Genomic DNA, 26,565 nt, shown 5'->3' with positions numbered 1-26,565 from the left:
TTTACGAACGTTTTTCCGTATGAGTTAGACATGATTATAACATAACGTGTTGGTTAACCTCTCATTGTGGTTTTGTCGATGGGGCAAGGAATAACTATATGATCGAACACATTCCGAGAGTACCCTTCCAGCATATCCAAGATCAATAGATGGCCTGCACGAAACTTCCATTTTGTATATTAAGCTGCGCATCCATGATCACATACATATGAAGGTTTGACTTACCGACGGTTTGAGCCTTCTTGGCGATTTGGATGGTGATCCCTTTGCTGCCGTGCAGTCGATCATCATCCGTGGATCGCATGTCCAGCCACAGCGCGTACTTGGTTGACAGGTACTCTCCTAGCTTCATGTAGGCGAGACCGAGGTCCTTGTTGATCGCGTTGATTTCCGGTTGATCGCCGGTACCTTTTGATCTTGTCCCACTGACGGTAAGCGCACATGCCTTGGTTGAAGAGCTGGTTGGGCACGCCCTCGACGGTCATCTCCACTTTAGTGATCTCGGGGTTCCAATACTTTTTTGTGACCCTTCGAAACAACGAAAATTCTTCCACCAGCAGGATCAAGATACCCCTCATCGATTGCGCGGGTACGTTCAGGTTGATGTTCCACAGCATGTCGCTCTTGTTTGCAGCACGGGATGGCTAACGTACCCGAATACTGGATGTGAATGTGTTGAGCCACTTCCGGATTCGTCACCTTGTCCAGTGAAATATTGTCGATGGTGTAGCAACCCTCCTCCCTGCTCTCCGTCACGATCACGTGGCTGCACGTTAATCGCGAGTTCGTACTCCAGCCTGTCGCCCAGTGCAGCTTGGTAAAATGGCATGTGACCCTCCAGCAACTCGAAATCGAGTGGGTGGCAAGATGGGTTCCCAAACGCCAAACGAGTTTTTTTCAGCAAACGCGGCGAGTTCGACTTGATCAAAACCATACCCCACACGCAACAGAGTCGACAGACACTCGGCCGGACAAATCCCCTGGTACTTCATGTTTTCCTGTTCGCTCACGGTTCTCCAGATGTCAATCTTCGGAAAGGATCGAGTTTTCGGTCGTAGGCCAACGACATCGTTTATATTGAAAGTATGTTTTTATATCTTCAATAGAACCATGGCTGAAGGTGGTTACGATATTCCCATGGACGATTTGGGGGGCGATAGAACCCCATTGCTTGATGACGATGATGATTACACAGACACGTTGTTACCGAGCGACTTCTTGAGCAACCAACTCTTAAAACAGACCGTCAACGATTATTACAATGCTTTGAGAGGAGATAAAAATTACGTCGAGCCACCGTATCAAGACTATTCCAAGTTTTTGATCGATAGGAAGGGCACACTGCGATTGAGAGCGGATGCAAAGATCAATCTGATGAACACCCGCATGAGAAAACCGCTCGCTCTGTTGAAAAAACACTGCGTCCAATTCGTTTGTGACGAATTAAACCTACGAGATTGCGGCAGCACACGACCCAAACAACTTCCGCCCAAGGTCGTCCAAGATCTGGAAAACATAAGGACTGGACTCTACAATATCACTGCTGGAGACAATCTGAGAGACGTGCCCCAATGTGCCAAAGAAACGTCGGACGACATCGAAAATACATTGCGCACGTATGCTGATGAACCCTTGCCCGGTTTCCAATTTCCCCTCAGGGAACTGTACGGCCTAGACGAAGCCTTGAAACATGTACGCGGAGAACTCGTCAACAACATGGGTAAACTGAATGAAATCGAAGAGCACATTGCTCGAGAGATAAGGAAAATCAGGATCATGGACGACGAAGCCACGAAATATATCATCTAGAAAAGATTGCGTGACCTGAAAGACGAGAGACGGACCGATTTGAAGCCGCTTCCTCGAACCCCGGGAAGCCCTCCAATCGCAGATCAGCTGTGCTAGAGAAACCATCGACCGAGTGTTGAACGAGGACACCACGTTGGCTGACAGGATCCGAAATCTGTTCCGGGAACAAGGGATCACCATCGCCAGCATTCTGACAGCTTTGGGCTTCATCATGTCGAACCTCATCTTAGCGCTGACGGGCGGTACGACACTGACACCACCACCACCACCCAAAAAAGGTGGCGACGTCAGAGACTGGATAAAAAAACAGTTGAAATCGCTCGGCCAAGCCTTGGCGAGAATGGCCGGCAAAGCCGCGGAAGCCCTCCCCGGATCCTGGTCAGCATCGTGTCCTGGTTGCTAGGCTTCTTTTCGAAAACGGTCATGTTGCTCGCCCTGAACCTGTGGGCCGGCGGCTGCGGCGTGGCCAGCTGGTGTACGTCGCCGCTAAAGAATTTTTAACCAAATGAGGCACACCCCGACCGCTGTTTTACAATCGAGGTGTTGCTGATGTTCGACCTCCTCACGTGGTGATAGGCGTGGTGGTGTGGGTCGAACGCTGGGCTCTGGTGCTGGTGGTGGTATCACAATCCCCGTTTCGCCAGGCAACGTCAACGCTTATCCTAGTCTCAAATAGTTTATTCCAGGTACAAAAAAGGGGATGTACGACTCTCATCTGTGAACTGAACATTTCTCCATTGCCTTCATCGCGAGTTTTGGTGTTGTAGGCAAACTGTAGACGTTCACGCCTATAACGAGAGGTGAGGATAGGTCCACGGTAAGGTCTATGGCAATGGAAGTTTCCGCTGTTATGACGTCGGCGTAGTGTATCAGTACTGATTGGTCTTCCATGTGTTCCCACTGTCTGGCGTGCTGTTTCGGATGCCTACATGAAGGGATTCTGTACATGCTGTCGCACAATATGGTGGTTTTGTAGTCTTGTGGTCACCCTTGGCCTGCCAGTACGGGGGCGATCAATTGTGATGTTGGTGGCCCAGAAACGTTGCTGCAGCCTGTAGATGGTCCGGACGTTGACCTGGAAGTGATTTGCAACGGCTTGTGCAGTGTGGCCAACTTCAAGTCTTCCTAGCGCCTGGTTCCTCTGAGCTGGCGTGAGTCGCGGCATCCTGCTGAAGTTGTAATGGGAATGTTTCAACCAGATTTGGGGGTGCATTTTATAGGGCTTGTCCTTGTGAACAGCACGTGCAGCCTGAGTTGCATGAAAATCAAGGAGAACACCGTACAATCTCCGAGATCAGGTAGCGAGATCAGGTAGCGTTTTTGAGACAATTTCCTGGGTTCAATTCTGAGTTTGGGAAGGAATGTCTTTGCTCAGATAAAGTTGAAAATGCTGTCAAAAATATACAATCAAAACATTAAATGAGTTTACAGTTATATGTTTATACAAAGGAAAATTCCAAACTGACGTTTCTTTTGCTGCTTAGTATATGTTATATTGTTCTTCACATTGATCTAACGAAAACATATATATGTAAACTAGTCATATACTAGCATGCCTGTATCAGCAAAAGACTGCCTGAATGCTTTACCGGTTTGATGTACCTCAGTAAAGTTGGAAATAGAGTGGTACTCTTGATTTATGGCATTAGCTTCTTGAATACCCACAAAGTGGAAGGAGAGTATTGAAAGGTTTTTAAGTTCAGCTCCGGTTCAGTACCAGCAATTTCAGTCAAAGTAAATCTTGTTGCCATGGAAATGTACGAAATATTTTATTCAGACATAAAAAACTATCAAAGACCACCACCAAATTCAGTTGAAATTAAAGTTGTTGCCATGTAAACGCAAAAACATATATCATTAAAAAATCTAAAATTACCAAAAGCACCTACTCATCATCAGACCACTCTATGTGCAAGGTTTGGTCAAGAAATACTGAACGTTTTTTATGTTCTGCTCCGGAAAAGACGAATTTGCACGGACGGACAGAGGGGATAATAAATTACATGCAATGAAACAACCATCGGTTAAACCTCCTTGAGCTATAAGTCCAGATTAAAAGTCATTTTCGGACGATGTCGTATTGGCCACTGTAGATATACTGATGAATATTTATTGAAAGGTGGGGATCCTCCATTTCGTATCCCTTGTGATGAGAGAACCACGGTCAAGCATGTCCTGCTTGACTGAATTGATTTTTCCATCACAACGGATAACTATTTAAAATCGCTAACCATGAATGATCTTTTTAATAATATCAATTCTCATCATGTTATTGATTTTTACGAGAAATTGATTTGATTCATAAAATTTAATGCACATGGGGATATTTTATAGATTTTAAACATTTACTGTAATTTGTAGTGGCGGTACCCTTGACGGGGTTTCAGTACTGTAATATTATTTTCTTTTCGAGAGGTTATGTAAACCCACTTCAATCACAGAAAATTCATATTTACCATCGTTTTTTAATCGTAGAATATTTGTAGTATTCAGATAAATTGCTAACAATACAATACTTACAATCGCTAGCAGCTGAAGCCGGCTGATATAAATCCAGCTTGAGAACCTTGAAGGAAGCAGAAGTATTGTAAGTCTCCATGGACCCTAGTATGGTGGCGTAACTTGCGTTGCTAACGATCTCTAGCCCACTTATATACTGCATTGTTCTCTTTAATAATATCGCTTTATGATTACATGCTATTTCTACCTTATCTGGGATACTCGTTAACATGGCTGAAATATTGCCGATGTGACGATAAATATTAACTCACTCACTCCACATGTTTCTCATTGTATGAAAACCTGCGATTGATAATATGATAAACTTCACTCAGTATAATATGGTATGCAGTCAACCTAATCATTAATATATTAATCCTGACTACTCTATAAGTTGAGACAAGACTGTGCTACTGGTACTTATTCTAACCCTTAATAAAGATTTGTTTGGGCTGGTTACATCATTGTATACTTGCTTGAACTTGGTCGATGTTTCTGTTGGTGGTCTGAAGTTTCCATGCTTCATCATAAGCTCAGTAGAATTTATCTTCCTAATTCCCCATGTAGCATGACATTGGGAGTTGAGTTTCGAAGACCACAAGCATATTTTAGAAATTTTAAGAGAGTTTTCTCTATTATCGATAGACATTCAAAACCCCATATTTCTGAATCATATATTAGTATAGGTACTATCATAGTATCGAAAGCTGATATCAGACAATCTAGAGGTAAATTCAAATTGCGACCTTTTTTCAACAGCGAAAACATTGCTTTAGATGCATTTTCATAAACTTTTAATTGCTGTTACAAACCTTCCATTTCGATGGAGCTTGATACCCAGATAAGTATAGCTATCAGCAATTTCAATGCGCTTGTCCCCATAAGTAAAACATAATTTATTCTTTGGATTTTCAGAGGGACCCCTTCCAAACACAACTATTTTGGTTTTAGACAGATTAACTTTCATGTCAACATGTCAATTTCTTATGTAAATATTATCAAACAAGCAAAAACTTTCAAAAATAAAAACCGTATACCCTATATCCGCGTATGATATCATATTGAACAAGACTAAATGTAGATAATGACATTAGTTTCATGTAAGATATCTGAACGATAAGCAAAATATACATCATAATACTGAAAGTGTAATGGTGATATGGTGATTGTGTTTACGCTTATTCAACCGACCTTCACCTGATAGAAATTGCCAACTATGACATCACTACCGTTGACCGCTTCCTTACAAAATGGCGGCCTTTCTGGCTTGCAATTGGTACACAGGATTTTGCGAGGTTCCTTCCCTTGATTCAGGGATCGTTTGTACATACATATGTGGTGTAAGTAATCAATGATTCTGACTATCTGTAGTCTCTTATATGTTTTATCGTTTTCATTGTAAGTAAGAGTAGAAGCCAGACATAATTGCCGTTGTCGTTCTGCGTGATTTTACGTCAGTCACGGCATAATGCTGAAAATTTGACAATTTCGTATAAACAAATCACATTACTACTGTATTGTATTTATTGCAAAATTTCTAATTGTTGCTACGATACTCTTTCCAGAAATATTCTAAAAGTATTGAGCTTATGCATGCTACGAATAGACGAATGAGTGTCTGAAAATTTTACAAAATGCTACACAGTGTAAAGTCTGAATTTTTGTCTTTGTTTATGTGTTAGTTTAGGATATTTTGGGTAGAATTTTAGTTCCATTTGGGGTTGGGTTAATATAACATGGGTTATTCGTGTGTTCTCTGCTATGCTAGTATTCATAGCCACAACACACCCGGCAGGTTGGCGTGGTCTGCCTGGCATGTGCAGCACATGCATTGCCTGCCTCTAAAGGGTTCATCAGAAGTGTGGACATTTACTTCGGATGCTTGAGTCCTGGTAATCCAGACCAAGTAGCTAGGCTTTTGGGGGTTATTTGTTTCAACATTCATTGATTTTTACATAGGAAATAATATATGTATTTTTTTGGACATAAGCTCTGAAATCAGAACCATGTCTCGTTAGGGGAGTAGGGGTTAGGCTAGGTTAGGTTAGGTTAATAGGTATGGGCTAGATTGATCGGTTAGGTTAGGTTAAGGGAGTGAGAATTTCACTATATTAAGTTTTGTTAATAAATTATTGAGTGTCTCTTATCTATTTGTTATGTTTTTACCATCAATGTGGCCTGATTCATAGAGCCTATCTGAAGTTGGCTACTTTACCATTATCACATAATATACACAACGCAAGGTCCTATACCAACACTAGCCAACTTCAACTGTCACTGGGCAGAGAAGCCTATTACATTTACATTTCAAACAAGTGCTGTGCATTACCATTAGTGATTTAATGAAACACTGACATCAGTGATCATTATAGTAGGACTGGACATCAGTAGGACAGGACATGTTTTTTTCTGTTGTAAGATTTTTTTTGTCAACACTCTAATACTAATATCTACAATTTTCACATCTATATTGCTCTAAGTTGCAAATGTAGTCTGTCTGATGTGTGGTTATTCTCTTGCATTGACATTTGGTGTTCATATATACCAGGGTCCTATTGTTCAACACATGCTTAGTAGAATATCAAGCATAATATAAATTCTCTTAAATATACACTGTTTTGTACATATATAACCGCAGCAAAATGACAATTAACTGTGAAAATTCATCGCGTCAGCAAATTATGGGAGATAACACTTTGTTATCGCACTGGAAATTCATATTGTATGGTTGATTAACATCGGCGTATGAAAACAAGATAATGTATAATATGCACATACAAATACTTACCTTCTACAGTCAACCATTTACCATATCAACATATAATCTACTTCAGGCAGACTGAGACAGTATATAGAAGCGAGTGCCTCTTGTAGTTTATGTAAATATTTTATCACAAGAAAGTTTGGTCTGCCAGATATTAGAAAGAAAGAGTGCACTACTCAGTCATTAATCTGTATGAAACGTATTGGAATTCTTGTTCAGTGCATTAAATGCTGTGTAAATTCCTTTCGCTTGATAATAGTCTTAATCTTGCAGAACCGCAGTCGACCACTAAAAGAAGGTGAAAGACGTACAATAGGTCTGGAACTCACCGTTCCCTTCGGTTGTGGCACTGCCATCAGGGACAAGGGGCTCCTGTGTGAATTTGACATCAATGTGCAGAGAGTGGAAAAGCCAGGAAATAACGCGCTTGCTTCAGTCATTGAAAACTCATGCTCTGTTGACCCAATAAGGTCAACTAATGGTAGAACATCAGTGAGTGTCGTTGGCAAAATTACACCTTTGTATAAAGAGGAGAGTGCCACAACGCACCTGAAGCTGAAAACACCCAGCAGATCAATCCAGTTTTCTTCCTTCTGGACTGACTATGAAATTGGACTTGTTACGGTAAGTAGACTTCATATATAGTAGTGGCATTAGTCAGACATTATTTATTATTATATTATTTTTTTATATCATATTATTATTTTGTTTTAACTATTTACTTCTTAAAAGTTACTACAAATTCTGCCTCAACTAATGTAATTTGTAATGTTGCAAGATATTTCTTCCAATACACCCAAGTAAATTTGCTTCAAGGAGTTGCAGTTGAAATTCACATGTCATTCGTGTCGTAATCAGCCATTGTCCATTATGAACACGTACCGATTTTCTTAGCTATTTAGCTAGAAAGGAACAACATACAAAATGGAGTTAAACCTAATATGGTGAAGGTCACAAATGTATTTTCAAAGGTTTAATTGGAAATAGTTTCTGAAACGCCCCATTGACCTGAAATAGGCTAGAGTTCACCAAGTAAAGGAATGTGTTATATTTCTGCTCGTGTGAGACAAAGAGATATGCTGACAGCAAATATTTTCACCTTATAACCATTGAAGAATCTGGCATTATTATTTCATTGCATTAAGTAAACTCAAACAGAACTCACTCACTCACCGAAACCCACTCACGGACTCATTCACTCACTCCTAGATGTTGGCGCATGGTGCGATTTACAGATATCGATTTATGTCACACTTTGTGCGATGCCATTGGGTACCTTTGGATCAGTGAAGAAATAAGGCTGTTCAGAATTTATGAGATATCCAAATTCTTGAAAAAAAAATCAGTAAGGTCTGACTGCTTGTCATGAAACCTTTATAAGTCCAGATATAATCAAAAGTTCACCATTTTACCACCAGACTGGTCTGCAGGGCAATTTTTATCGTGAAATATTCCACCGTTCTGGAGTTTTGTTATGGAAACGATCACAACCCTCGGTTTCGGTATAAGTAAACATGCGATTTAATTCTGCTCTGGACGCCCAACAGAGAAGACCCCAGAGCAGAACAGATTAGTCTGAAAGATCAGTTCCAACATGTTCAAACTGCCTCTCAGTACAAGACCGGTAGCAACAGGTCTGCATACCAAGACGCTGCCAAATTATCAGCACAGACAAATTATTTGTTTGCACGACGTCTGCAGGACAACCAACCTCTTAGTTTACTTAAATGGCTCGTTAGTGCTGTCGGTGGGATGATTTTTTTGTTTGTCCTTTGTTTAAAGCCGCCCTCAGCAATATTCTAGCTTCGTGGCGGGGCTTCTATATGATCGAGTTTGGACCAGAAAACCCAGTGATCAATAGCATGAGCTTCGATCTACGCAGTTGAGTTACAATGAAATGTGTCAAAAAAGTAAGCAAACCGGACCACCCGATCCCGTTTGTTGCCTCTTACGACCAACATATGGGTTACTGAATACCAATTCTAATTCGGATCTTCACGGGTAATGAGATTGTCTGCGTTTGGTTACGGTCATATGCCCTGAGGAATGATTCATTCTTGAGTTGAATTAAGAGACGTCCTCCAACAACAAAATATTAGTTTCATGCCACGGGCAACACCCAGTCATGTTCTTTCTCCCAGTGAGAACATCTGAGGCGTCAATAGAAGACCTGTGCGTCAGCTTAAAAATATATCCACCGCTCTCAATAAATCCGTGCTCAGTCGGACAACTCAAAATGACAATGGTCCACTCTTGAGTTACACCCTGGCCAAGAGATGTGGTGTTGGCTGCAACGGTAGTAATAGTAATGCTTTCCGGAAAATGCATTTTTGTAATTTGCCCCCGACCTGTTTAACAATTTAGTGTTTTCGCTACCATCTTTTCACGCTTACAATAAGTACCTGTTACACCTGTTATAGCTAGTGTTAATGTTATGGTTTTGAGGACATCTGAATGTTGAAGCTGACAAACATCTATTGTGATGCAGTATTACTATTTCGTTTCGAAATGTTGAATGTACTGGTAGACAACCTGTTATTTTACATGAATATGATATTATTTTCTTGCAACAATGATCTCTTGCTACAGATCCAACTGGTTAAAAATACAACTCTGTTCCAAAGTAAATCATGTTCGTCAGCAAACGACCCACGTATTAGAACGTTTGACGGCACGTAAGTATTGAAACCCAGTATGTAATCTTTAAACAGATATAACGTACCAAACATATCTTTCGCCCACATTACCAGAATTTCTTTAAAACTGAAACAAAACAAATGCTCGTTGAGTCGTTGTCAAATGTAATATTTCTACTGCATGTTTCGCAGGGTAAAAATATCTCTAAGGCTTCACTAATGACACTTGCGTTCACAGGAAACTGCTGAATTTATACGGTGAAGAATGTTTCCGTCAAGTGTGTGTTTGATTTTGCAGGCGATTTTACCTGGATCATGCAGATGTTTACACATTATACACAGACTTCAACAACATTGAGGTACTGCTACTCGTGAAATATTCGGTTTAACTAATATGTAAAGTAACTATGTATAATCTTCATTTGCATGTCTGTGTCGCTCATGGAAGTAACGTGTCGCTTATGTGTAACGTCTAAATAATGAAGTGTACGTGTGTGCACCCATTGCTTCCTTACCTTGATTATGGTTTGTGATTCAGGTACAGATACAAACTGAAGATTGTGGCAGGGAACGAAGGCGACATGGTCCCTTCTGTACATGTGGCGTGGTAGTTCGGGCAGGAAGGACCGTGTTTGAAATCAGTCACTGTGAGTCCCTCACCTGGCACATCGGCTTTACGGCTTGTGGAGATGACGGGGACGTGCTGCAAGTCAGACGACAGTGGGGTGCTTACAAGGTTGGTTTATTGGGGTCACATACTTACATGGGCATCTTAAGTTTCCTTTTAACAAGCCAATTCCACAGTCAGTGGAAGCTGACAATACAAGGTATGAAGCGGTGAGGATGTGCTTCTATATCTAGATGTTTTGTCATAACGTAACACTATCCAGCAGTTGGAATCTGTAGAATTGTTTTGACGTTCACCGGAACATTTTCTAATCAGCGTCTATTGTGGTTTCTCTACTGCTAAGAAATTACTTAAAACTAACTCGGTGATCTGTGACTCATAGCATACTTAATACATGTCTTTAACAGGAACATTGCAATTAGTCACCATGAAATAGTTCTTTTTCACCTCATGCCTAAGCCCACATATTGAAACATCCCCTTGACATCTGAAGCGACTGGTTTTAGCAGACATTTACTTTGTAAGGCCGGTTTTTTTATTAATTGGTTTATGGATGTTTTTTCCAAAAAACCTAGGGTCGGTGGTCGAAAAAAATATTGAAAGAGAACAGTAATTATTGTGAATCATAAGAGTAAATGACTGAGTTTTCTTAACTCTGTAATTATATCAAAAAGATGTTGAGGTAATTTGTAGAATGCGGTTACCTCACTATTACAATCATCCTGACATCATTTAATAGTCATTGCTTGGTGACAGTGCAACAATGGTATGAACAGTCTGCACATGCCTCTTTACCATCTTTGAAGCATCGAATATATAGGATTTGTTATGTTTCCAGTGTTATATCTCTGCAAATAACAGCCTTTCTCCATTATGAGATGAGAGGTAACTGATATTGCACTGGAAACATGAAATATCCTCTATATTTAATAAAATGAAAGTACAAACAAGGGACATATTCACTACTGACTTTAATACTGCCCAGTTGTCTTTGACTTGTTGCTTATTTGTTTACAAAATGCAGAAATCAATTACTAAATTTGAACATATTAAACAAAATAATGAAATAGTTGGAGTATTTTCAATGGGTCAAGTATTTTCTTACTCTATATGAAATATCCATACTCAACAGAAAAGTTTGAAGACCACCTCAATATCTACCAAGTATCACATGGGTCATATTAAATATAAACTTAACTATTAAATACTTCAGCATTGAAAACGGAGGTGGCCCTTAACCCTTTCTGCTGATCATATTCACCTGCGCAGTAAGTGATTTCAATGGGGACTCTGGCAACTGAGGGCCTCCCTCACTCTCAACAATGAGTGCAGTTTGTGCTCTTCTGCTCTCACCAAACTACTAGTCCTCACGCAATTTGGGTAGTCCTCAAATTTCAATCTTTAATAAACCAAAAAATTAATTTGACTTTGTCAAGCAGCATTGGCAGGTGTGGTATCATAACAAACAAACACACAATATGTTTTGGCATAGTTTACTTCAGTCATGACAGACGGATATGATCATATTATTCAAATCATACAACTACAGACCTGTGCCAGTTATATTCGGACACTTGAGGTAATTTCCATAGACTTACATGTTAATTTAGTGTAGCATAAAATTTTTCATGAATATAATTTTCGTAAGATCCAAGTCAAATTTCGCACATTTGTGAGGAATCATCTTACCTACAATCACATAATTTCTGTTTAATTTTCCATAACCTCTATTTATCGAATGGCAACAATTTAATCAACATATGTACAGTGCCGTGAACACCTTTAACAAGGCGGCCTATGGAATTGTGCATTGTGGAGCCATACGTAAGTTGATAAATGTGATGTCATTAGTTAAATAGTGGTCGGAAAATTGAATTGAAATTATGTGCGCAAAGCAGAAATGATTTCATATTTGCCTTTCAAATTTTAGTAAGATCCACCCTAAACTCACTGAAAATTATTGATGCTACACTGAAATAACATGTGAGTCTATGGAAAATATGTCACGTGTCCGAATATAACTGGCACGAGTCTGTACAACGTAAATAAGTTAATATTTAATAAAAATGCAAGCTTACACATTTATAATGTCCAGAATTTCTCGTCACTATATGGCTGAAATATTTCCGATGTGACGTTAAATATTGACTCACTCACTCACTATAATGTCCAGATAAACCACGAAGGGAGCAAACAATGCGGCGATTTTTTTCCATTTGTAACGTCATAATTATCCCCTTACGTTATTTTTATATATTTTCATGTTTACGTAATCGGAAAACTATTACAAAGAGATTTCTCCAATAATGTGTATGGTCGCCTATTTCCCGATACCAGTGGCTTTCCGCTCAGTAACGTGATACAACAGTGCGAAATACCTCTGTTTTCGAAGCTTCGTATGAACAACATATAAGGCGATTCGTTTGATGGCGGGTATCGTTCGAAAGCTCTGAACATCAACAATATCACTGTACCCTTGCCAAAGGTATTTTCCCAGTTGTAGCAAGCGATTTTATTGGATAAAGATTGGTTTCTAATAACGCTTTTCTGCAACAGTCTGCTACGAGGATCGTGATTGGTCAAAACCTAACACGTGACCTAAGGCAGCCAATCATACTACAGCAATGGAACCCGTCCTCGTTAACGAAAACTTTTAGATTCAGACGAAAGCTTTGTGAAAAATCATGATATTCTGAACGTGTTACTCACAAGATCACTACCTATACGTATATTTTGGACCTCAGTGGACGTATCGTGCTAGGTTAGGACCTGTGAAAAAAATGCTTCATGTATATATTTTAGCATTAAACATCGTGTCCGAGCGCCAAGTTCGAGGCGACGAAAGCCGAGATGTCACTTGAATTACATTACACGATCGCACAATAAAGATGGAAATGGTAAGTTATAATGTACGTTTGACAACTTTTATGAGTACTGTTATTGAATATATTTCTTCAGTTTATTCATCTTGTTTAATTATTGCCTCGAAACATCGTTACTTTGCTCTCTGACAACTTTGATGTGGACAGGTTGCCGAAGCATGTGTCCGAGAATTGTTTTTTTCAATAACATTGCGAAAAATAGCTTATAGTTCTAATCCTGTCGACAATATATAGTCATTTGAAATGTAATCAGTGTTTTCAGACATTGATTCGTAGTCGTGCCAGCGATTTATCTACGAGTGAAATATTTATTTCTGAACCAGTGCAGATAGACGACTGATTTTAATATCGGGTATGTCAGTCGATGTTTTTTAATGTAGGTTTTGATACCCAGGATTCGGCGGTAATAAAAAACCCCTTCTCGTTGAAATTGTTGGCTGGAATCCTTCGGAGTCTGTATATGGGTCTATTCCAAAGAAGTTTAAAGCTGTCACTTTCCACGACGCCCTGGACAGGATCGTACCATGTATGGACCTCGTAGTCAAAAGGCATCCGTGAAGAGCCACCTCCTCGTGGTGGGTGCTGGGTAACGCTAAGCACTCTTCGACCCCCGTTGTGGACCCGGGGGTATATTTAGTCCACCAACCCGTTTGCCGTGGGTTGCGCCCCTGTGTCGGTGGAGGAAGGGAGTCTGGTGGTTGAGGGCACTGGTTCCAGGAACAGTGTTCGTTTGCCCAACACACCATTTCGCCCCTGACTTCACCTAGACGGGTGGTTGAATGGGCCCTGTTCAACCAATCGGCTGGTCATGCTGAGCCCTGTGCATTCAACTTGTTTTTGCACAAATTTGATTCTTTCAAGTGTTTGCCATGGGGTCTTGTTCAAATAGCTTGTAGACCTGCAATATTAATTGATTTTACATAGATCAAAGTATACTTACCTGGAGTCTTAATGCCCAGAAGGCGATGGCTCATGGGTCAATCTGGTGGATTTATTGATCTTGAATTGATACTTCTGCTTGAGTATATCATCCCAGTATCCTTGGTGCTGCTAGTTGGAAATCCACTGGCTTATAGCATTGTCTTCGTGATACTCCGTGGTGGGTGGAGAGCTGGGATGATGAACCATTATAAAAACAACCATGGTATACCAAACCCCCTCAAAAAAAAAAAACGTCCACTAGACAGTGATGATGAACAACCTTCAAAATCTATTGATAACTGGCCACGATTCTTGGTGTTGGAGACTCCTGATAAAACGCCTCTGAAATTGAATCCATTTGCAATATCAAAGGGCATACATGGCATTGCAGGAGATGTCAAAAATATTAAACGCTTAAGTTCAGGTGCACTACTAATTGAATGTTACAGAAGGCAACAAGCGTCAAACCTCATGTCCATTGACTCTTGTGGGCATCCCTGTTTGAGTTTCTGATCACAGAACCCTTGATACTAGCACAAAGGCATCGTCAGAGACAGGGAACGCCTTTTGACTGATATGACAGAACTAGACATTGTGTCTGAAATGAAAGATCAAGGCGTTACATATGTCAAAAGGTTCACCACCTGGAAAAACAATGAGATCATTCAAACAAACACCTATCTTATTTCATTCTCCTCTCCGAATCCCCCATGGTCAATCAAGGCAGGATATTGTAATATTGCAGTTGACATCTATATTCCGAATCCGTTAAGGTGTTATAGATGTCAGAAATATGGTCATGGTGCAAACACTTGCACAAAACCAATCACGTGCGTTCATTGTAGTGAGACATCTCATGTAACCGAGGACTGTGACAGTGGCATTAAAAAAGTGTACTAACTGTTCGGATAACCATTCTTCCTTTTCAAAGGACTATAAAGTGTGGAAAAACAAATGGAAATTAACATAATTAAATTCACACAAAACATTAGCTTTGCTGATGCCCAAAAAAATGGTTGAATCTGCAGTGCCCAATGAGATATATGCATCTGTCATCAGGACATCCTCTGAAATCACTTCAAAAGTACATACTTGCCCAGTATCCACATTGTCAGTAAACTGCCAAACAGACTTAAACTACAAAGCCTCAAATTGTCACACCCGAACGTTCTACTCAGACTCCAGAATCATGTTTAAACAGCCAGATACTCCCTAAAGCACCGACACGACCAAACAATCAGAATCCATCGTCATCCGCATGCAATACTGAAACTAGATCTGAAACAAATTCCGACAGAATTGGGGAACAAAATGTCAAACAGAGAAAAGACATATTGAAAAGTGGAAGACTTTCCAAAGGTTCAGAAAATCGAATTCAGTTGTTTAATCGATATGGTTCACTTGAGGATATGGATGTGTCAGAAAACATCCATCCACGGGCACATAGCTTGTCGCCCTCGAAGACAGTGAGGGGTAGATCCCCTATCAATCCACCTAAAAGATGGGTTATTCTACTTATATCGTACAGTGGAACTGTAGAGGACTAAATCTAATTTTAATGAAATACTGCTAATGGTCCAAGATTTAAGACCATCAGCGTTTTGTCTGCAGGAGATGTATCTGAAACAGACAGACAGTTTTGACTTACGTCAGTTTACAGCCTATCATTGTTTTTCTCCTCCGGGCGACAGGGCCACTGGAGGATCTACTATCCTTATACGACAGGATGTTATTCATAGCCCTGTTACTCTTAACACTAATCTCCAAGCTGTTGCAGTGCGACTTACTCTGGGTGTAGCATTTACATTGTGCTCTCTATATGCTCCGCCTTCATCGGCACTTCAGCAGACCGATCTTCAATCACTCTATGATCAACTTCCGAAGCCCTGTGTTATTATGGGTGACCTAAATGGTCACAACCCACTCTGGGGCAGTAATAACTCTAATACTAAAGGCAAAATACTGGAAGATTTCATTTCCAATAATGACCTGTGCATATTCAATGATGATTCAAGCACCTATCTGCTTCCTGCAACTGGCACTTATTCTTCTCTAGATTTGTCTCTTGCAGATTCTAACCTCCTGAATGAATTTGATTGGTCTGTTCATAATGACCTTTGTGGAAGTGACCACTTCCAAACTATCCTTTCAAAAATAAATAACTCCATCTGATTCTCCATCGTATACAAGATGAAACTTTTCGAAGGCAAACCGGTCCTTATATCAAACTATATGTAAATCGAAACTGCGACCTGAATGTTTCAGTGATATAACTGATCCCATTCAAACTTTTGCTGACGTTTTAAATGAAATAGCTGATGAGTGTAAACCAAAATCCTCTACGACTCCACATGTACGAAAGCCATGGTTTAATACAGATTGTAGACAAGCCAGAAAAGCGAGGAAAAAGGCAGAGCGTTATTTCCGCCATCATCCAACTGTCCACACCTTAAATATATTTAAAATACTCAATGCAAAGGCGCGTCGTACCTTTAAACAAAACAAACAACAATCTTGGAAAAACTATGTCTCCAAAATTAATTCACGTACGCCAATGTCCAGAGTATGGAACATGGTTCAAAGAATTAAAGGCAAAGGTTCAAAATCTGCTGTTCAACATCTGAAAGATGGCGATAATTTAATAACTGACAAATCTAAAATTGCAGATAAAATTGGCGACACTCTTGCCAAAATTCATCATCGGCAAATTATGTCCCTGAGTTTCAGAGATATCAGAAGCACCAGGAAAAGACAAAACTTAATTTCGAATCACATAACGGTGAAGATTATAATGAAGTGTTTTCATTACATGAGCTACATACTGCTCTTGAGCAAGCTCATGACACTGCAGCAGGTGATGACAATATACATTACCAGCTACTGAAGCACTTACCTGAACCATGTTGGATGACACTTTTAGATATATTTGACCAAATATGGACGTCTGGAGAATTTCCTCCTTCATGGCGTAATGCCATTGTAGTCCCCATACCGAAACAAAGTTCTTAGGTCTCATTTTCGACTCCCATTTAACTTTTCTTCCGCATATCAAATCTCTAAAAACTAAATGTCTGAAGGCAAACGATTAATTGAAAGTCGTGTCTAATTCAAGGTGGGGAGGGGATCAAGCTACGCTCCTACACCTTTACAGATCACTTGTCCGCTCGAAGCTTGATTATGGCTCCATCGTATATGGTGGAGCCCGTAAGAGGAAACTAAAATTCTAAGTTTCAGTCGACCATCAAGGTCTGAGACTTTGTCTTGGGTCCTTCAGAACTTCTCCTGTTGACAATCTTTACGTCGAGGCAGATGAACCTTCTCTTAACCAACGCCGTATAAAATTATCTTTACAATATATTACAAAATTATATTCTAACGAGTCTAATCCTGCATTTCACTGTGTCTTTAATCCTCTTTATGAGGATTTGTATAAGAAAAACCTTCTCTTGTCCCGCCTCTTGGGCTCAGAATTAAGCCATTTATTGCTGCTGCCAGCATTAAGCAGGAAAATATAGCTCCTTCACGTCTTCTTTCTTCTCCTCCTTGGCAGTTAGTTAGACCAGAAGTTGACTTAACACTTACAACATTTGAAAAATCGGAAACAAATGAATTACAATATAAACAAGAATATAAACAAGAATATAATCAATTAAAAAGTAAATATAATACATATAAATCCTTATTTAGAGATGGGTCCAAGGATAGTGGCACGTTTGCTTGTCCCACTGTCATTGGGTCCAAAACAATATGTTTCAGATTACCCAATGACAGTCAAATTTTCACAGCAGAAGCAAACGCAATACTAACATCTTTTCAGATTCTCTTTCTTGTCTTCAGGCTATTAAAAATCTTTCTTGTAAACATCCACTTTTATTAGAAATTATTGAATTGTACAATGAACTTGCTACTGGCCAATGCGACATCGTCTTTTGTTGGTTACCCAGCCACGTTGGCATTTCTGGGAATATCTTGGCTGATCTTGCTGCCAAGGCAGCACTCAACACGTCTGTGACACCAGTTCTTATCCCATATTCTGATTATAAAGCTAGCATTAGAACCTACATCCGTGATCTGATGCAGAAGAAGCGGGACACCCAACTAGGTATCAATAAATTACATGCAATAAAACCCTACATTGGTTACACCTACTTGGGTTGTCAGTCCAGATTTGTAGAGGTCATTATGCGGCGATGTCGCATTGGCCATACTAGATATACTCATGAATATTTATTGAAAGGCGAGGATCCTCCGTTTTGCATCCCATGTGATGAACGAATCACAGTCCAGCATGTCCTACTTGACTGCATTGAATATTCCATCACAAGGGATAACTATATCAAAGTAAATACTATGCAGGATCTTTTTAATAATGTCAGTTCTCATTTAATTATTGCATTTTTAAAAGAATTAGATTTGTTTGTGATTTGTAAAAAGATTTATATTTTATCATTGGTAGTTTTGAATTAGTAACTGAGATTGTTAGTGGTTGTACCCACAAAGGGGGTTGAAGTAGCGTAAAATTATTGTCCTGCGAGGGTAGGTAAGTCCCAAAACATTTCAAGTCATTTTAAGTGTACCAGGTTTTTAATCGTAGTATTTTTGTGTTTTTAATGTATGGCTAAATCTCAGCATCAACGCCAATGGCTGAAGGGATGGTGTAAATCCAGCTAGGGTCCATGCAGGTAGCAAAAGTAATGTAAGTCCCCATGGGCCTTAGAATGGTGATCTACCTTCGGTTGTTGGCGATCTATAGCCCGTATTTTATATTGTATTGTCTTCTTTAATTGGAATATTTTAACTTTGCGCTGGTTTTATATTTATAACTGTGATTCTCTAGTCTTTTTACTGTCCATCGTCGACAGGTTTTAATCTTCAAAATGTTTCTACTTTTTATTGTATGGCTTGTTTTCGTCACGATATGGCTGCAATATTGCCCATGTGACGTTAAATATTAACTCACTTCTCACTCACTCGTAGTCAAAGCCACAGGCATGGTGAAGACAATAGTAGAAACAACGAGCAATGCCATCATGTCTTTTACGATATGCTGTTTGTGCCAAGGAAGGACACTGTTTGACAGTTTCTCTGAATTCCTTACACAATCGACATTTCATGTAAATGTTTTCTTTAAGAATCACATTTTGGCAATTACGAGTTGGAAGTGCCTGGTCCTGTGCAGCAAAAAGGAAACCCTTCGTTTCATATTTAAGACAAGCCGACTTCATGCAGGCGAAGGAGTCATATATATATATATATATATATATATATGATGCAGTGGTTTCTCAGAAAGTTTCTCCACAAATGACCGACTCCGTTGCTGTACCGTCCAGAAGTACTTTGTCATCAACAAAATCAACCTGAAATTTGAGATTCTGCTCAACAACCTTGGCACGCTTAAAATAGCTGTACAATTCCTTAATTTCATCATGGGTCTTGACATGCATCACCAGAGGATCATTTGACAAATAAGTATGCCCGAAGTAAATAAGTATGCCCGAAGTTGGTCCTGAACCCGGGCATTCCAAGATAGGTGTAGGCATGATCTTCCACAAGATGCTCAATACATCTCTTTGAAACTTGACCGACCCATCATTGATTAAATGTTTTAATGTTTCACTGTTTCAAATGAAGGGTATTACATTTGTTGAATCCAAATGTCATGCCAATATCATTAGAAAAGGACTCGACAGGGAGAACTTGTTCTTACAAATTGGTATCTCCATGTAAAGGAAATGAGTTAGCAGTGTTAGGGATCTGTGCTGAGGAGGTCCGGGGTGGGTATCCTCCTCTTTTATTGAGCAGAAAGGATTTAAAGACAAACAAAAGACTATTGTCTTGTCTTGTCTTGTCTTGACAAGCAAAAAAGCAAAGGACTGAAGGAATCCCCCTGGAATATTCCCCTTCTCTTTGGAATAGATTCCGAAGCCTGCACCTGCCTTTGTGAGTACACCAGAAACTCATTAATGACTTGAGTACGTCAATTAGCTGCTGAGGAAAGTCAATAAAATGAAGAGACTTCAGAATCCATTCATAAGGAACAGAGTGGTATGCTTTTGTTGTAGTCGATCCAGCATACAGAGAGGTTACGGTTGCACTCTATAATTTATGTCATTAGAAAAGCAATAAGATGACACGAGGTCAGTGCTCAGTGTCACAACAGAATATTTAAGAATATGGCAAGACGTTGTTAGGCACATTTTACCATGACCAGACCTAAGTGTGTTGTTTGAAGAAGGACAGTTGGAAACAATCAATATACTATCAGTTGTGACATATGCGAAGATTGGACTCATTGAGCATGTGTAACCGGTATTTGTGAAGAATCTACCTTCACCTGCAACAAGTGCGGACAGGCCAGCGTAGATGTCGTCGTGGGCCAGTTTGAGATCAGTTTAACCGGTAGTGTCCCCACAGAGACAAGAAGTCACGATGTTGCCGACCTGACAGAGCCAGAACCATTACGAAATGGTGAAGACAACGACACAGAAGAAGAGTGAGTTATTTTACTTTATCTTTTTTTTATTAATATCTATTTTCAAACAATATTTCAACTCGGCGATTAAATAGAATCCTAATTGATAGATGAATTTATTTCCGGTCCATCCTTGACGCTAATCTCAACTTAAGTGCGGCAGACCACACCCCACTGGACATCACAGAACAGACGTACACGTCAGTCGAGACTGTTTCTCAGAAATCGAGGCCAAAGCTTGTAGATTTAAAGTCTATAGTTATGTTCATTCGGTAAGTGATTAAAGTGTGATTAGTATCAGTTAAGCTAATCCGCTTAGAAATGAGTACTACTATCCGTCGGCACTAATGGTTTGTGATTCATGCTAATTAGCGAAATCCTGTTCTTAACGAGATGTTAACTGTTGTCTTTGTTCTCACAGAAAAACAGAGGAGAGAAGGTGTATTGGCGCTGCAGTGTTCGTAACAAGACACAGACGTGCCGTGCGACTGTCACACAGAATTCCTTTGCTCGAGGTCCGGAAACCCACATACTTCCTATGGAACCGGGGAGACTGAAGGGCCGAAGTTTTGAAGACAGAAGCAGACATGGTGAAGCTTCAGACCAGACTAGTGCATTACGGTGTTCTGACTTCTCGCCTGGGGATGAAAGCTACACAGAGCCAGAAGCGTATCTTTGCAGCCAGGAACGAGTACCGAGGTGGCGATCTCAGTGTGATGTCTCTCCTGACAACATGCGCACAGATCCATGGTCCAGTCGAGTGAAGTGCAAAAATAGGACGTGTATATATTGCATATTAATTTTGTGTATACTAAAAGACAATGCATGTCAGTGACTATAACTGAAATAAATCTGAAATGAAGAAGTGTTGATTTGCTATTGTGTTTACAATCTCATTAATAGACCAGTGAACCTACTTAGTACATTATATACATCTAAACGTTAATTAAGCATCACCCACTTTTTCAAAAAAAGTTCAACATTCAAATCATGAAAAGTGCAATTTCCCGTCTGACTCAATGTAAAGAGGATTGATTGTGCTGAAGGGATGTCCTGCACTATCACTACACAGAAAACAAAGCCTATGATTATCTTTGATACCAATTTATTGGAGTTATGCGAATAAGCGTCAAAACGACCATTTCATTAGGCCTGAAAAGTATCACTGTCAAGTCCATACTGGCATCTGCAATGTCAAACGTTCAACTTAGCCATGATGACAACAAGCATATTTATCTCTAGAAACTGTTTAGTCAGTATCTGGAGTATCCACCTCTAACACGAATCACATTTTCAAGACGCCTTCTCATGCTTGAAATGAGACGTCTGATTCTAAGCATCGGGATTCTCTGCCACTCCTCGTGAAGAGCCTGTTGCAGTTCATCCATATTCTGCACAGGAGGATCTATGGCCCTCACTTGGCGCCCAAGATAATCCAATAAATGCTCTATGGGATTAAGATCCGGGCTTTTGGCTGGCCATGGAATAGTGTCAATAGCATTGTTCCTCAAATGATCGACTACTGCTCTGGCACGATGAGGCCTGGCGTTATCATCCATGAACAGGGGACGACTGGCAAGTGTGTGATTGTCAAAATGGGGTATTACGGCAACATCCAAGATGTCACGTTGATAACGTTGTCCGTTTAACGTTCCCGGTACTGTGATTAGGTCCAGCTTGCAGTCGTAGGACACACAACCCCACACCATCACTGAGCCACCGCCAAAGGGGACCGTTGGTTCAATCATTTCCGGGTTATAAGCTTCATTGAGGCGGCGCCAGACACGGCTGCGGCCGTCAGTGACGTGCAAAAGGTAACGACTTTCGTCCGACCAGTGGACTCTGCGCCAGTATCGGAGATTGTGGTTTTGCCTCAACATGCACCACGCCAGGCTTTCTTGCATGTGTCTGTCAGTGAGAAATGGACGTCTGACTGGTCTACGTGCACGCAATCCTGCAGCTCTTAACCTCTTTCGGACGGTATTCGTGGACAGTCTGACGCCCACTCGCCATTGTCTACGGAGGTCTTCAGCATGGGTCATTGGATTGCGTCTGGCTAAGCGAATTAAGGCCCTGTCGTCACGAGCACTAGTTTTTATTGGACGTCCAGGTCTGGGTCGGTCTTTGACGTCTCCAGTTTGCACGTGCTTTCGTACCAGTCGGCTAACAATGGTGTGATTGAGATTCAAACTGATACCAATTTGACTGCATGATAAACCGGTTTCATTCATGCCAATGATTCTCCATCGTAGGTTCTCGGATAGCCTACGTCTCGGCATGTTGTATTGGAACAGTACAATAAGATCTGTTGCTTCAACGTTCAAATTTCAGCCACCAAGTATCAAACAACAATACTGTGTTTTCAGTCGACAGACCCCGTGCATGTGTATCGAGCAGGTGCATCTTCTGTATTGCGCAGTTTATGTCTGCGATACGTGTGATGCACGGGCAATACAGGCATATAGCATACTGTGAAATTTCATTATCCTTACTTGACACTAATTGATAATATTTACTTTTGAATTTGGTGGTGCTTAATTAACGTTTAGCTGTATATATACTGAACCACAGAGGAAATGTCGCACTAATAGGGGTTTCTTAAAGAACACACTTTAATTCACTCTAATTAACAATCAATATGGAGGACTGAGTTCAAACTTGACAATTATGGTAAACACATTTTTGGGAAACACATTTAGAGTTCACACACACAAAATCATTATAAATGGTACCATTAAAATACCCCAAAGTCAGTATCGTGTGTGACCTCTATGGGCATCGATGAAATCGTTTCATCGTCTGTACATGGAATGAATTAGCCGGTCGATGAAGGTCACACGCACTTGGGTCCATACTCTTCGAAATGCCTGATCGAGTATAGCCGTAGTTGTCGGCCTTGGTTGGAAGCCATTCAGTCGTTTGTGAATCTCGTCCAAAAGATGTTCTACTGGACTTGAATTCGGACTGAGTGCAAGATTTTGTAGGGTTTGGATGCCATGCTATCTTAGGAAGTCCAGTGTTGCTCTGGCAGCGTGGGCACGACCCTTGTCGTGCTGGAAGATGTGATTTCTGTAACGTCGAAAATGTGGTACAACCTGGGGTCTTATGACTTTATCAATATAGCGAGCAGCTGTCATGTCATTTCCTCATCCTGGACCAAGATTCTGGAACACCACGGTATTAACTAACTGGTTCAGACCGATTGCACCTCACACTATGATGCTTGGACACCTCCACTCAGTCTCTTTCAACAATACACTGATTGGAAAACATTTCTCACTCTGCCATCGACTGTCGAAACACAATATCGGCTTTCATGAGATAACAGCACGGTTCTCCATTGTCGATAACGCCAATTTCGATGCTGAGTTGCCCATTTTGGTCGGTTTTGGCCGTTTTAGCCAAAATTATTGTCGCCGTTACAGCCAAATTTGTCGCCGTTAACGACAATTTCTCTGTCGATGTTCCACTAAAAATACCCTTCATTGTTTGTACACTGAAGTATTTATCCCTTATGATTGAAAAATGAATACAGTCAAGCAGGGAATTGTTGACCGTGATTCTGTCATCACAAGGGATGCTAAATACTCATGAGTACATCATATGTAGCCAATGTAACATCATTCCATAATGACATCTTCAAATCTGGTCTGACAACCCATGTACACATGTAGGTGTAACCAGTAGTTGGTTTAATTGCATGTAGTTTAATGATACCTATTTGGGTGTCAAATCTCTTCTGCATTAGATCTCGGATGTCAAATATAATTACAGCTTAACAACCGGAGTAAGGGATTAGAAGTGGAGTCACAGAAGGCAAGAGAGAGAGTCCGAAAAGAAGCTATATTGTTCATATTTTGGATGTATATTAACATACTTAAGCGCTGTTAGTATTGCGTTTGCGTCTGTTGTGAATATTAAGCTGTAATCTGGAGGGTATTGTTTTGGATCCAGTGACACAAGCAACTGCCCCACCATCCTCGGATTAATCTGTAAATACGGATTTGCATGTATTATATTTTCTCTGGAATCGATTAAATTCTTGTTTGTACTGTAAATGAATGTGACAAGTGTTGCCAAATAGGATAATCAAGCAGTCGGGAAGGAAATATATTTTCTGTATCGATGCCAGCAGCAGAAAGGAAAAGTTTGATTCTTATTCATAGAGGTGGAATAAAAGATGACTTATGTGATATGTTTGTGACAACACATTCTTAGTAAAGTACATATTCTAGTAATAATAAAATACTACTACTAGTACTACTAATTATTATTACAAAATTGATCGTGTCCTTTTTGATAAAGCCAGTGAATTTATATTTTCTGTCCCTTTTGACAGCAACGTGATTGGCAACATTCAGAAAAAGCATTATAAATATGCGGACCTCGCCTTTGCAATGTCTCGCTTTCATCCCAAGTACACTGCCGTCAGACTCCCCATTGTTATGGGTGCCCTTCGTTTGGTACCTCCTGATCTTTTGGTGCAGAATGAATGAGTTCTAGTACAATAGAATTGAGTCACAAATAAAAAATATTGGGTCACACATATAAGACATTAACTCACCAGTGTCACAGTGACATTCACAGTGAGAACAGAATGAAGGATGTTTACAATGACAGCAGTTGAATAGTCAACTCGACGATGGCCGACAGATGTGTTTAAATCAAGTTAAGCGATGAGTTTCGTCTCGCACAACTCAACAACCAGCCTTTATGTAGCTCGTACACAGTTCTCGAGCATTCTAGCAAACCTCGGTTCCACCATTATTCCCCAGTTACGTTATAAAATTCTGTGGAAAACTCCACAGCATGACGAAGTCAACAAGATAAACAAGCCAGCGAAGGGAGGCAACTCTGAGGCACTAACAAAAAGGCGTACCGCTACAAATACTATTGCCATTGAACATATATGATGCGAGATGCGAGCCAAAACTCACACTCACACTTTAAACATTGTCACCCATAATAACTATCACTTAACTAATGTGACATTGCAAATTACCAAAAAACACACTCTCATAACAATCTAAATTATGGACTGTAGGTTGTGGGCGAAAATGTTTATGCTTTCTCTATACACTTTCTGGCCTGCTTAAGTCACTGTTAAACAATGGTTTACGAATATGAAGAGTTGCAGAGGAATTTGGAATTGTTTGAAAACGATACCTATAAAGGTCATCATACCTGAACAGGTCATCATCCAACATATATTCAAATTCATTATATAAGGTGGAATCGGTGAGTACCAGATATAGGGTAGAATATGTTCCAGTGTCTGGATGTGAATAGGAAATTGAGCCATTGTTAGGTGTACATAGATTATTGTCTAGAATGATTTTTAAAAGGATTTTACCATTATTATCAGAATGGGCACTTCCCCCAAAAGGGTTGTGTCCGTTCAGATCACGAATGATGATACATGGTTTGGGAAGCCGATTATACAGATGTTGAAGATCTGACTGTTGAATATTAGATGAGAGAGGAATATACAAACTTCACAGTGTCAACAAAATGTGCTGTCAGACGTACAAGAGGAGCCTGAAGATCCGTATTTCGAGACATCGGGTTATGTATGATGTTCTGGTGTGCCAAAATTGAAGCACCTCCAGTTGCTTTATCTCCTGGAGGAGAAAAGGTGTGCTAAGTACTGCACTGTCTTCGATTAAAGTAATCTGTATCTTGGAGACAGAATGCCGAGAGTTGCAAGTCTGTATCAATAATTGTATTTCTTTGAAATTATGTCTGTTTTATGCAATCCCACTGCATGATATTGGATCACTGAGTCATTGTGGCTCAAATGGCGATCATTCTCGTGAAAGTGAGGTGGATGAGCTTCTCTGTCTTTTTTCCTAAGGACAGGGCAACCTCAATGTTTAGAGGCCCATATGGGTTATCAAGTGGAACCTCTGAAGCTAAAGGGACGGCAGGTGTTTGTTTCCTATTTATTGTTTCCC

General features: G+C 40.2%; 1 protein-coding gene across 1 annotated transcript in view; it reads left to right on the top strand.

Moving 5' to 3' along the window:
• The window catches only part of LOC124267463, a 145,682-nt gene that overhangs the window by 87,767 nt on the left and 31,350 nt on the right, over positions 1-26,565 (top strand). The window contains exons 8-11 of the mRNA XM_046702383.1: positions 7,346-7,696; positions 9,662-9,747; positions 10,007-10,067; positions 10,247-10,444. Coding sequence (XP_046558339.1) covers positions 7,346-7,696; positions 9,662-9,747; positions 10,007-10,067; positions 10,247-10,444 — 696 coding nt within the window. The remainder of the gene's footprint in view (positions 1-7,345; positions 7,697-9,661; positions 9,748-10,006; positions 10,068-10,246; positions 10,445-26,565) is intronic.

Source organism: Haliotis rubra, unplaced genomic scaffold, assembly GCF_003918875.1.
Source record: "Haliotis rubra isolate DU_JTF1 unplaced genomic scaffold, ASM391887v1 Scf1311, whole genome shotgun sequence".
Lineage (NCBI taxonomy): Eukaryota > Metazoa > Mollusca > Gastropoda > Lepetellida > Haliotidae > Haliotis > Haliotis rubra.
This window is presented reverse-complemented; position numbering and strand designations above follow the sequence as displayed.